The sequence below is a fragment of the Tribolium madens genome, unplaced genomic scaffold (genome assembly GCF_015345945.1).
Source record: "Tribolium madens isolate multiple individuals breed KSU strain unplaced genomic scaffold, Tmad_KSU_1.1 Scaffold_7;HRSCAF=85;Tcas5.2_LG10, whole genome shotgun sequence".
Taxonomy (NCBI): Eukaryota; Metazoa; Arthropoda; class Insecta; order Coleoptera; family Tenebrionidae; genus Tribolium; species Tribolium madens.
In genome coordinates, this window is record NW_025401050.1 from 3817754 (window position 1) to 3830707 (window position 12954).

At 31.3% G+C, this 12954-nt stretch overlaps 2 protein-coding genes across 2 annotated transcripts in view; both read left to right on the forward strand.

Moving 5' to 3' along the window:
- The window catches only part of LOC123009970 (peroxidase), a 29559-nt gene extending 19675 nt beyond the window's left edge, over window positions 1-9884 (forward strand). Inside the window, exons 2-12 of the mRNA XM_044406566.1 lie at window positions 1364-1552; window positions 1603-1679; window positions 1728-1818; window positions 1868-2059; window positions 4410-4606; window positions 4653-5179; window positions 5232-5478; window positions 8408-8738; window positions 8785-8916; window positions 8968-9114; window positions 9165-9884. Of these exons, the coding sequence (XP_044262501.1) occupies window positions 1364-1552; window positions 1603-1679; window positions 1728-1818; window positions 1868-2059; window positions 4410-4606; window positions 4653-5179; window positions 5232-5478; window positions 8408-8738; window positions 8785-8916; window positions 8968-9114; window positions 9165-9279 (2245 nt within the window). The 3' untranslated portion in view covers window positions 9280-9884. The remainder of the gene's footprint in view (window positions 1-1363; window positions 1553-1602; window positions 1680-1727; window positions 1819-1867; window positions 2060-4409; window positions 4607-4652; window positions 5180-5231; window positions 5479-8407; window positions 8739-8784; window positions 8917-8967; window positions 9115-9164) is intronic.
- Window positions 9885-11081: 1197 nt separating this feature from the next.
- Window positions 11082-12445, forward strand: LOC123009559 (peroxisomal membrane protein 11C-like). Its single transcript, XM_044405949.1, has 5 exons — window positions 11082-11342; window positions 11393-11569; window positions 11617-11798; window positions 11848-11913; window positions 12213-12445. The coding sequence occupies exons 1-5, from the start codon at window positions 11271-11273 to the stop codon at window positions 12415-12417; spliced, it is 702 nt and encodes a 233-aa protein (XP_044261884.1). The 5' UTR covers window positions 11082-11270; the 3' UTR covers window positions 12418-12445.
- Window positions 12446-12954: the final 509 nt, after the last annotated feature.

Consider the following 12954-nt stretch of genomic DNA (forward strand, 5'->3'; position numbering starts at 1 on the left):
AATTTTCTTTTTAATTAGTTGAAACGCCTTGACACACTGCAATTTAAAAGAATGACTGTTATTTTTGGATTTTTAGTCCATTTAGATGCAAGACAAAGGTGAAATCCAATTTTAGAATGCAATTGCAGTCGTGCAAGATCTATCATGTGATTCAATGATGTCATCTGGTTGGGTAATAGACGGCCAATAGTGCTGAATCAGATAGGATCTGCTTCATGTGGTAAATATTTATTAGCGCAATGAATGGACTCACGAACTACAAGTTAATGATGTCAAAACAGATAACAAAGAAAAGAAAACTGATCAAAATGTAACACACAAGATCTCTTCAAACACTAAAAAAATAGTCAAAAAGTTCGACATCTACAAAAAGTCAAAAAACTTGCACACCATCAGCAGTTGCTTTTTGAATTTTGCACCATTTGGGATTCAAACAAAAAAGTTCCTAAAGGAAAATAATAGTTAAAAAAATATATTAGAGCAGTTGGTTTAAAAACTCAACAAAAGGTATTGAAAAAAACGTAATTTAAAAAACAATAAATAAACATAGAGTGAAAACAGAAAAATATTTTTTGGATCCTAAAAAAGAAATCAAGAAAAATATATTAAAAATAGGTACAGAATCCGAATTATATGAAATTATTTACAGGCTGCTCCGGCTTAACCCCACGTTAGGAGTATTGGAAGTTCTAACAGTGATATTTATCTAAAATTTTGATTATAGTCACAATCGTTTAGTCTCGTATACATAAATACGATTTCAATATAATAAAAAATGGCAAAGTTATCGATTTTTAAAAAGGAAGATTCAAATCCAAAATTTTTTAAAAAGATCTAAATATTTCAAACTTAGGTATAGAGAACTCTCTTAAGACCACTTCAGTAATTCAAAAACGCAATAAAAAACATAACTTTCGGTCTAACCTAACCGATTATGGCTATAAGCAAAATTTTAGATGACTATGATTGTTAGAACTCCCAATACCTACTCCTAATGTGAGGTTTAGCCGGAACAACCTGTATATGAAATTATAAGAAATAAAAATAAAAAAAGAAAAACAAACTTACAAAATAAGAAAAGATTATATTTTAAATGAGAGTAACCTATTTAAGGAGGAAAATGTTCCTTTTCCACATTACATATCCTTAAATAAAGCCGTTAGAAAATTAGAATTTTTTAATAGTTTCTTTTCAGTTAAAGATAATAAATAAATTGTTTTAAGTATTAAAAATTACTTCTATAATAAGAAAATACAGGTATTCTAAAAACCCTTGCTTTTAACCAGTACTATTCTGAATAGAGTTGTTTTAACTATTTCAGTTTTTTACAAGTAGGTTTTATTTACAATAATTTCTTTTTCAGGGGGAGCCTTCCCCTGAGTTGGTGGTTAGTAGCAACATTTCTACACCAAATCAACCTAGGTTTAGCTATCCAATACACTCCAGTGGACCTCACGGGAAACGGTGATGGCGAATGTGCCCTTCTCCTCAGCGGTCCTCCCCGAAGTAGTCATTTTGATTACTCTCTCAACTTACTCAGAGGAAGCTCTTTGTAAGTATCAGCAATCAAACAGTTACAAAAATTATTTTTCCCAAAAATAGAGAATATAATGGTCCACACACTTGCATCACTTACGATGCTGTCAACGCGGCTTATCTTGATGCTCGCAAGAGGATACGTGAGTACCTTTTTTATTCAATTTTTTTTTTCAAAATATAAATTTCAGACATTGCCCAACCTCATGGAGATTGGAAACCTGAAGACGTGGCCACTGTTGGTGAACTTCTTCTAGACATTTCAATAAATCTGGCACGAACGTGAGTCCGAAATTTAAAATTTGCAAAATTTTAACATTTGTGTTTTTAGATATGGGCTAAGCTATGAGGATATTGAAAAAGGTCTCCCTTTAATTGACACAAGTAAAACTTTAATCCGTGAAGTTTGTCCCCCTTACTTATCAAATGTGGAATGTCGTGCTGGCAAATACAGGCGATTTGATGGCCTTTGTAACAATTTAGAGCACCCGACTTGGGGAGCCACCAACACTCCATTTACAAGGTAGGTAAATGTTACATCTTTTTTATAAAAAAATCTTATTAAGTTATCTAAAGGAAAGGCTATTAAGTCTAATTAAGGTAAAATTTCACTCTAGAGAAAAAAACTCCTTCATTATTAATTTATTCAAATAATTTTGTGTGCCTATTAATTCAACAGTTTATAACAGGATTTACAGGTATTTACACCGAAAAGCCGCTGTAAAAATTCACAAATTAATTTGAATAATTATCCCGTGTAAAATTTAAATGTGATTAAAATTAGTACGGAGTTTCTTCAATAAAACGCCACTTGTGCTTAAAGAAAGTTCACATAAATTATCGCGTAAAAAAGTTGATTGATGATAAAGGATATGATGTATCAAGTGATAATAACAGTTTGGATCACATATGGTGGCATTAGTTGGTCACGATTATATTGATTCTTAATTAAATGTGTGCGAAAATTCTTTACCTTGAATGGTGAAAGAAATTCATTTTTTTAATTGGAACCGCAATTATGAATGGCACATGTGTGCTAGTATTACGTTAGAGTACGTTTGTATTAATTATAAAGTAGTCAGTGGCGTGGAAATTTATGATGCAAATTAATTAAATCTTTCAAAAATTTTTTTCACCAAATGAATACCTTGTCCTTCATTATTACTTTGCAGAAATGGATCCAGGTTGTTTTGTTCCATTTTCAAACGAGACTTAAAACCGACACAAAAACAAATACAGATGAATATATTTTGATATACCTACAAATAATTTAAAAAATACAAATAATCCTGTGATTAGAAACTTTTATAGTAAAATTAAAAGCTTCTTAAAAACGTTGTTTTTGTTGACAATGTTCACTATAAAAAATCTGTACCGAGAAAAATGAATATTTCGTTGCAGAATAATTTACGTATAAAACCAATAAATATTCTACATCCAAAAAAATGTTATGTAGAGAAAAACAATTATTCAGAAAAACATACACTCAATAAATTATAAGAATAATAATTACACTAGGCGACATGATTTTTTTAACAAGCATAATTTTTGGTACCTACCTGTCTTAAAACACACCGTTTGACTTATAATGGTAAAAATAAAAAAACTTTCAACACGTCACATTTTTATTAAGATATTTTTTAATAAACATTAACCTAGGCCATTATTATTGGAAATAAATAAATTCCATGTTTTACTAATGATTTGTAATCCCAAATCAATTTGTTTTCCGTTTAAGCTAATAAAAAATGAATCCTTTATGTATCTAAGACAATTTTGCCTTAAAGAACTCTTAATCCCAGAAAGACCTCAAATCTGGAAAGTGATCCGTATGAAGTTTTTGTGCATAAATTAAATACCTATGTAACTTATGTAACTGTTTGAAATACTTTTAAGAATAGTTTCCAGATTTATCAGTAATAATAGAAATGAAAATTATTCTATATTTTTCTAAAAACTATTGGAAAATTGGAAAACACTTGGATGCCGAATATCTCTAAAAGTGTATTTTCCGATTCGATTTTTTTCTACAAAACTCAAGGACTCTGTAAAGTGATAAACAAGAGCGTTTTTATCAAGATATCAGTGCCATGGAAAAAAGGTATCAAAAATTAGAAATACATTTTTTTAGTTCAGTCCATATCGTGAATATGAGTGATTACTTCGACCACTCTTTAAATATGAAAACAAAAATGACAAAAAACCTTACGTGATGGAGAATTTTAGTGATGATTTTTAGATTTTCTAAACAAAATTAGTTATTTTTGTCAATGTTAGAAAAAAAATGAAAAAATGTCGCTTAGAGTTATTCTAGTTATACCTACTAGCTCTACTCGTTTAGTTAGTTACCTATAGTATCAGTTATTCCAGTTCTAGTTATAATCACAACATTTTTACATTTTACCATTTTCCTTTATAAAAGTAATGTATAAAGGTGTCTCAGAAATGAGTGAAAGAAAAAACCTAGGTAGATAAAAAAGTGTTTGAAAATTTCTTTCAGAGTAGGTATCTTGAAATTTTTTAAGACCACTATTTATTTAAAATAGATGAGCTATTTTTTATAATATTTTTTCGAATTCATTGTATCATTTTGTTATTATTATACAAGACCACTTTTTGGTTAAGTGGCACAGTTAGTAGGATTCGTACATATATTTTGTATTCTGCAGCTTTGTTGCACAATTTGTACGTTTCAACGTTTAATCTGTAACTTCAAGAAATTGTAAATGTAAATCGATGAGATTTTCTAATTTAAAAAAATTTTCAATGTAGTAGTTATCGTACCTGTGTGCAGTTTCCAAAATAAAGAACAAAGCAGTTAATATAATGAAAACTCAAAAGTGTTTTATCAAAATACCTTGTTACTTTATTAGACTGATCGGCCCCTTGTACGCCGACGGCATGACAGCCCCCCGTATCAGCGTGACAGGAAGACCTCTACCTCTATCCCGTGTCGTCTCCCGCACCATGCATCCTGATGAAGGTTTCCATGATCACGCCGGTACCGTCATGGTCATAGCATGGGGACAATTTATCGACCATGATTACACTCTCACCGCAACGCCATTAGGTAATTCATTCCCAAATAATTCACAAATACTAAACTTCATTTCTAGATCCTTTAAATAGAAACGATCCCGAAGAGTGCTGCCACAGACCCCCACATCTCAAACACCCATACTGTAACGAAATTCTTATCCCTGAAGACGATTATTTCTATAGATTGTTCAATGTGAAATGTCTGGACTTTGTTCGGGCTTTCCCGGCTGCTAGACCCGGCTGTAGATTAGGTTCCCGAGTTCCATACAACATTTTGACTGGTGTTCTCGATGGCAACACTGTGTACGGCGTTACAGAAAAATTCGCACGAAAATTGAGAACAGGATACGCTGGTCTGCTTCGTATGAACCCGGCTTTTGAGGAGTATGGACTCAAAGACTTGCTCCCTCTCAAATTAGACATCCCTGATGAAGGGTGTACCAGACCCAATAGCACCATGTACTGTTTTGAAGCCGGTGAAATTCGAGTCAATGAACAGTTGGTACTCACTGTCATGCACACTCTAATGGCTCGTGAGCACAACCGAGTTGCCAAAGGTCTGGCTCAAGTTAATCCACATTGGGACGATGAAACACTCTTCCAAGTAATTAAGAAGCAAGTTTTAAACGATTTTTGGTTAATTATTTTTTTAATAGGAAGCTCGTCGTATTAACATTGCCGAAATCCAACACATCACCTATAACGAATTCCTTCCGATTCTTTTGGGCAAAGATGTGATGGCGAAATTCGGTCTGCTTTTACAGAAAGACGGCTATTGGGACGGTTATGACCATAATGTTAACCCGAATGTGATTGACGCTTTCGCAGCTGCGGCTTACAGATTTGGCCACTCGCTTCTTCCCACGGCTGTAGAAAGGTGGAGCAAGGCACACAAATTTATTGGTGAGTTGGTTTTTACAGAAATAGAATACCAAGCTTATTAAGTCTCTTCTGAAATTCTCGTACATTTTTTATGTAAACTTTTGCCGACTTTTCATATTTTCAAAAAACTTGGTAAATTAATTGTCTTTAAAACAATACAAATAACATAAAAAGTTTCTTCTCAAATTTTCTATACCTATAAACAGGGTAATTCATAAATATAAAGCAATATTTGAATCTCAAAAATGACCTATAAAATGATGTTGATTTAAATAATAATAACTCGTGTCCTATCTCTATTTTACAGCCCTCGGAATGTGGGTATGAAAATTTGTTTTTTTTTTTTGTAATAACTTTGTAACCATTTGACCAAATATTATAACATTTGGATCAGAGTTACTTGCGAGAACATACCCTTTAAATTAGTTATCACGAAAACCGGATACATCTACTGAATTTCCGGTTGCTACAGTTGCAGGTCACATTTTCAGTGTTTTTTCGTGTTTTTTTTTTGGTCTTGTAACACTATTTTTTTTGCTCATGTCAGTCATGATAACCTTTTATACCCCTAAAATGGACTGTTTCAAAGATATTTTAATTTAAAATGAGGACTACACAACGGTAAAAGCAAAAAGTATGGATTTTGAATGAGTGATATACGCGGCAACGAAAATCGCTGCCAGGGAGCTTTTAACTTTGATTATAAATTTTTATGATTTTTTTATGAATTAAATGCTACGAGTCCCATTTGGATTTATTCTAGGTTATGCGTGGAGTTTGAGGTAAAGTCTTTTACTAAATATTTTTGATTATATAGTCGTCTAATAATTCTGTAGCTCAGAGCGAAAATAGCCTAAGTCCAAAATGCTTAATTATTCAGGAATAATTTAGAACAAAAATTTTTAATTAGAAACTAATATCACACTTTTATCTAACATTTCAGAGTAGTTATTATGTTCTGGAACATTTTGTTGTAAGTGGACCTCGGACTGAGAAACTTTATTAGTAGTTTTGCATTCAATAATATGTTTGTATTTTGCAATTTGTTCTAACAAACAGATCTCTTCTTCTTTTGAAAAATTTAATGATCTTTTGCGCTTTTGATTATTCATTTTAAGTTCAAATTATTTAAATGATGTTTAATTGTAGTAAAGTTGTCAAATTTGAATAATGTCATTTTTAAAATCAAAAATACGTAACGCAAGCGCACGCAAACATAAAAAAAGTTCTACCAACTTTACTTAAAGGCACTTTAACTAAAGATGATGTATTTTTCTATTATGAAATGCAATAATTTTAAAGTCGCTTTAAAGGAACTTTAATTTTTAAATATCCTTTAACTAAAGGGACTTTAAAGGAAGTATTATGAAACTGGGCCTTAATAGTTTAGCGCCCTAAATATATAACGGTTTTTTTTTAATATGCAAAAAGCTAAAATAAATTAAGTCCAAGGTGTAAATTATTGTTCAATGCGTTTAACTTATAATGACATTTTTTAACAATACATTTATTAAGTGGGAAAATTAATTATCTTCCAGAAAATCTTCAGCATTTTGAATAAGGAAGATTTCTGTAATAATTCTGATATTCCTCTGATTATCGTATGTTATTTTGCATTACTGATGAGTTTTCGTTCATTTTTTAGTTGAAGGAGTGATTATGGCAAATGTAAATGATTTTCCTGGTTTTCCGCTTAAATTGAAATTCTGTAAAATTTGCATTAAAATATATTTTTTCTATATCTGTTAATTAAATTCAAAAATATTCATAAATATAAATTATAAATATATTAGCTTTCATCATCACAAGAAACACAAGAAAAATAAATAAATGAAGTCCAAAAAGTCCTCTAATTTGTCTTCTACATTATCCGGGGTTTTGTTTATAGGAATTTTCTTTTCTCTTTGATCACTTTATTAATTAGCTATGGTTATTCCGGTTGTCAAACATTTTTTGAGAGCTTCGAGTAAAAATCCAGTAATAATCGACAATGTTATCAAGGAAAAATAATTTGCAAACTTTCACTTTTTGCATATAAATTTGGAAATAATTTTTTTTATGTAGTTCTTAATCTTGTTATGCTTGAATTTTTTCTCGGCCAGTAGCTGGCAATAAAATGCAACCAGAAACAAACTGCTTCTTGCAATTCTATGAAGAACTTGTTTTTCAAAAATTGGTAAAAATTTGTTAGTGCTGTTCTATTATTAACGATTGGCATTATTTTATTCCGACTCAAATTACTACATAGTGATTTTATGTTTTTTGCTTCCACAATATTTTTTTTTAGATGGATTGACCTCTCTTTGGACTTAATACTTTGTCGCTCTAACATCACCCTGGACTTGAAGCTTCAAAACGTTTTTTTTTTAAATGTAGATACAACCATTTTTCATTGAGGCATAGTTTTTAAAAAAATCACCAAAAAAATTAAGAAATTTTTTGTTCCCTTAATTTTTTGGAATAGTATATGTATAAAAAGTTTATATAGAAGTTTTGTCGTTTTGAAGTATTTGGAATAATAACAAACCTTTTGTCAAGGAGTTTTTCACTGAAAAGCTTAATTTTTAATTAATTTGAAAAATAGAAAAACAAAATATCTAGAATAACATACATGATGAATTTCATTCATTTGCTCAAAGGGGAAAATAGAATATCTAGTATAAAAGTTAAGACATCTTTGACATTGAAAGTGATTTTAACGAATGCAACGTTACTAAAAAAGGATTAGAATAAATACGATATTCCAAATATTATTAAGAGTTATTACTATTATTTTTTTAGCTTAAGCTAAAAGCTAAGTATATTATTTTCAATGAGTGCATCCACCACGATGCACCCATGTAATTGGCGCCCGCGCCCATGATTGAAAGCAGTTTAAGTTTCTTTCTTTTGTCGTTTTGGACCTCAAAATTTTTAGCCCCTTCAAAACCAATTTTTCCATTTTTTCCAGCCTCCAAACGCCTTTCTGATCTAATTCGCCGCCCCTATGACTTATACCGAGCCGGAGTCTTCGACGAGTACCTCATGGGTCTGATGAACCAAGTGGCCCAAGCCATGGACGACTCCATCACCCAAGAGGTCACAAACCATCTGTTCAAAAAAGTCGGTGCACGCTTCGGTATGGATTTAGTCAGTCTAAACATGCAGCGAGGTCGCGAATTTGGAATTCCGGGCTATATGGAATTCCGGAAATTCTGCGGCCTTCCCGGAGCCAACAATTTCGACGAGTTGTTCGGATCCATGCCCAACGAAACAGTGAGGAAATACTCGACCATTTTTGAGTAAGTTTTACACTTTCGAGTAAGAGTGAGCTAAATTGCGTTTTAGGCACCCGAGTGATGTCGATCTGTGGTCGGGAGGAGTCTCCGAACGCCCCCTTCCTGGCAGTATGTTAGGCCCCACTTTTGCTTGCATCATCGCCACCCAGTTTAGTTATTCAAGGCGGGGTGACCGCTTTTGGTTAGTGCAATTTTTAGAGTAACAGGAAACGAAAATAAAAAAAATTTTCAGGTATGAACTGCCAAATCAACCCTCGTCTTTCACCCCCGAGCAACTCCACGAAGTCAGAAAAGCGAGACTGGCGCGTATTATTTGTGACAACACCGATTTGATCGATACCATCCAGTTGTACCCAATGGTACTGCCGGATCATGAAATGTAACCTTTTTTTGATTTTTTTTTGCAAAAATTTAAATGTTTGGTTTTAGTAACCCAAGAGTGCCGTGCCGAAGTGGAGTCATACCGAGCATAGATTTCAGCAAATGGGCCGAATTTCCGCACGCTGGCTTCAATTCTTTTGACCCAGTGTTAGGAAAAAAATAATTAATTCAAATTAATTTTATGTACAGATGCCATTGTATTATTTATTTTTAAATGCCGAGAAATAATCTTAGAAGCAAATCTTCGAACTCACAATCCGACAAGTTGCATTTAAATTCGTTAAACTGGATAATTAATTTTGCAACTTGTTAGAACGGTTCTTATAAATTATTGAAATTTGCTTCTGAGATTGTTGGTTAGATAAGGAACCATTTTTCAGTCAAAACTTACATACATCAGAACATTTTTATTTGTAAATAGCTCGTTTGTTAACTCATACTATTGTTACATTCATTATACTGTGACACCCATATATTTATATACGAGTATTTTTTGTATAAATAATTAATTACATGAGTATTCTCACTTAATTTTCTACCTCCTAAAATCGACTCAAACTACTTTATATTTCTTCTTTTTATAACAGATGTGGAATGTTTACCATAGGATATAATGTGTGAATTTATTTTAGTAAAACTTTTTGTACTTAACCTGAACACAAATTATATTAAAAAAAATTAAAATTGATTTTTGTACATATTGTTGTAGTAATTTATTGAAAACTCATGTGTATATGTGTCTATATGATTAATATATTTTTAGATATACTTGTTTTATTTGAAAAATTCCATGAAATTCCTAAAATATTAAAATTCTTGGAAAAAACATTCTAGATATACCGAACAAATACAAGAATCTCCTTAAAAATTCAAATATTACTATTAACTTTTTTAGCCATTAAATACGACTTGCATACAATATTTTTTCTACGACCACTTATAATAAAAAATATTTTCAAAATCTATTAAACGTATAAACCATATCAAAAGTTTACCACAACCAAAATACAAATTTTAATAAAAAAAGGCAATTTAAACATTTTTGTAAAACGTACTTACCTTATTTTTGCCCCAACCTACAAATGCAGAGTAGAATTTTTCGTAAATGTTAGCTGATTTTATAGGTAATAAACTGTTTGTGGTAAATATGACCTGTTGAACAATTTCTTGTAGGAATAAGCGTTAAATTTACACTTCACTGTCATTTTTGCACATTTTCACCCAAATTTTCACTTATTTTAACTTCAAACTGTCACAATTTTAAATGTCAAATACTCATAGCATTCTGAATTTACGGAGTACAATTGGAGACAAAATACTTTGGTCGTCACTTTTCTGACACTTTAATGTAATTCAAGCTTTAACGTTAAAATGAATGACAATTTCAAATTAATGGCAGCTAAAAATAATTGACAGTAGCTAAAAATAAGGTTTGCAGACCTAAAGCATGCTTTACAATTTAATGTCACTCAAGTGACATTGACGACCAAAATATTTTGTCTCTAACTGTACCGGTAAATGAACTGTACCATAAATGAATTAAAGTATAGTATGGAAAGTAAATTAATTTTGTATTGTGATAGTTTATTACGAATGATTCGATATTCTAAATTGGTAATTTTTAAATTTCACATTTTTAGTGCCATTGGAGGTCAACGTTGCCAACTTGAGAGATTTATTGTTAAAGATTTTTTAACATATAAAAAAAGACAGTGGGATTATTTAATAATTTAACAATTTGTAGAATTTTTTTTGTTAAATTTCAAGAATAATTTTTAATTGAAAATGTGCAAAATATAAAAAACGCTAGATTTTTTTTGGTATTTATTTTATATGTTATAAGTTATAATTTAAAAATATCTATATTTTATACAAATATCCTGTATTTTATATTCTTAAAATAAGGTTTTCTTTCTTAATAGGTTATAGGTTGGCAGCGCTCAGCGCTGTCAGAGGTTAGAAACGTCAAATCTGTCATGGTCACCACAATGAGACTTTCATCGCTTTCCTATTGCTCGAGTGAAAATGAAAGTAATGATAACATTTCCTTGATAATGATCACCTTGGTCAAAACTTCTCCGAGCGTTTTAAGGTGAACAACATACATGTCATGTAAATAAATTCAAAAAATCGAGTGTGAAAGCAATCGCCGAAATGACTAGCTATTTTTTAACTCTCCTCGACGAAATTTGTAAATTATTAGAGACGTACAAAGGCAGAGATAAGGTAAATGACTAATTAAAAATTATAATTTGGTTTTAATTTTCGTAATGCAGGTTTTACGTACCTTATGTTACACAACGAAATTAATCGGGGGGCTGCATGGAAACAAAGTGCTTGCCGACAAGTTCCTTTTATTTAGTAGACACATGTCGAACACTCGAGCCACCTTGAGACTTTTAGATGATTTGCCAATGTTGAAGTACAATCTTGAGTATGGATTTGGCAAAGAGGTTAGATACAAATCACGTTTTGGAAGTTTAAGTTGTCTCTTATTTAGGAATCTGATAAACTAATGGCGGCCCTAGGAGTAACGACAAATATACTTGATCAAGTTTACTATCCTGTTGAGAAAGTGGCGTGGTTAGCTGAACATAAACTAATCACTGGAGTGGACAATAATAAATGGGATACAATCAGTTCCATATTTTGGGTGTCTTCCATTTATTTAACTTTAATGAGGCGAGTGGCACTGATAATGAAGTAGCGTTTGTTAATCTCAAACTTGCAGGAGTTTACGTTACGTCAGTATTTTACAAAAACACAGATATTGTGGAGCTGTTAAAAATGATGAAAGGTTGGTATGATGGTATGTTTTCACACCAAATCTGTAAAATGTAAAAAAAATAGAAGTGACACGAGCACAAAATATTGAACTGTTCAGTCAATAATCAGTTTTGTAGACAATTTCAGGATATTTTTTTGTCCACTTTGAAGAGCAATTTCAAGGAAAACACCCTTTTTGCTCTTTAAATTTTCCTGAAAAATTAAAGTTTGATTATTCTAAGACTGAGTAAAAAACTGGCGTCTTTCTTTATTAAATTTGATGATTTTTTTTGAGAAAAACGGTCGTCTCTTCAGTTTGACATTTTTTAGAATTTCGTTGGAGAAAATGCTGTTGCGAAGAAACTATGAAGTGTTGACGTGTGTTCGTTTGTGTTTGGATTTCGTGCATGCCGTCAATACCTTACCTAAGGGATTTCTTTGGTCGTCTAAGTTGAACACGTGGCAGGTTGGTCTGATTGCCACAACGTCGTCCATACTTGGTATATATCAAATATACGCTAAAAGAGATTTGTAATTTTGAAATGGTTGAATAAAACTAAGCATGAAACAAAAATTCTCTTTATTGGGAAACTTGGAGTACATGTTTAAACATTGGGACTAGCACGAGAACAACACAAAGGGGAAAATAAAACGAAATTGTTACAATCGCCCATTAATTTAAAATTGTTATAAGCACATAAAACATAGATTTTGAAGACTAAAACAAGTTAAAATATGGCAGTTGAATTTTTCAAATGGATTAAAATGTACCTTTAAAATTTAAAATGTGCAACATCTATATTTCGTTGTGCCCCACTGTAATTTTGTAGTTAAAATGTTAAAAATTAAAATGCTCAAGGCAATAAAAAACAGAGAAAGAAATCGCCCGTCAAAAACAGTCACATGAGCTAAAAATTTAGTTTAAATTTTAAATAATCAGGAAGATTTCGATCTCTGCGTTATTAATTAGTAATGTTAATAACACACCCAAAGAGGAACTAGAAGTTGGTAAAATTTATCAGGTAACAACTACAATTAAAAAAATCTTACCAACTTAATTTAAAAAGTCTTA

Coding starts and splice junctions, on each gene's coding strand:
- LOC123009559 (XM_044405949.1), top strand. CDS start 11,271: ATGACTAGCTATTTTTTAACTCTCCTCGACGAAATTTGTAAATTATTA. Junction 11,343..11,392: donor CGTACAAAGGCAGAGATAAG/GTAAATGACTAA, acceptor TTCGTAATGCAG/GTTTTACGTACCTTATGTTA. Junction 11,570..11,616: donor AGTATGGATTTGGCAAAGAG/GTTAGATACAAA, acceptor TCTCTTATTTAG/GAATCTGATAAACTAATGGC.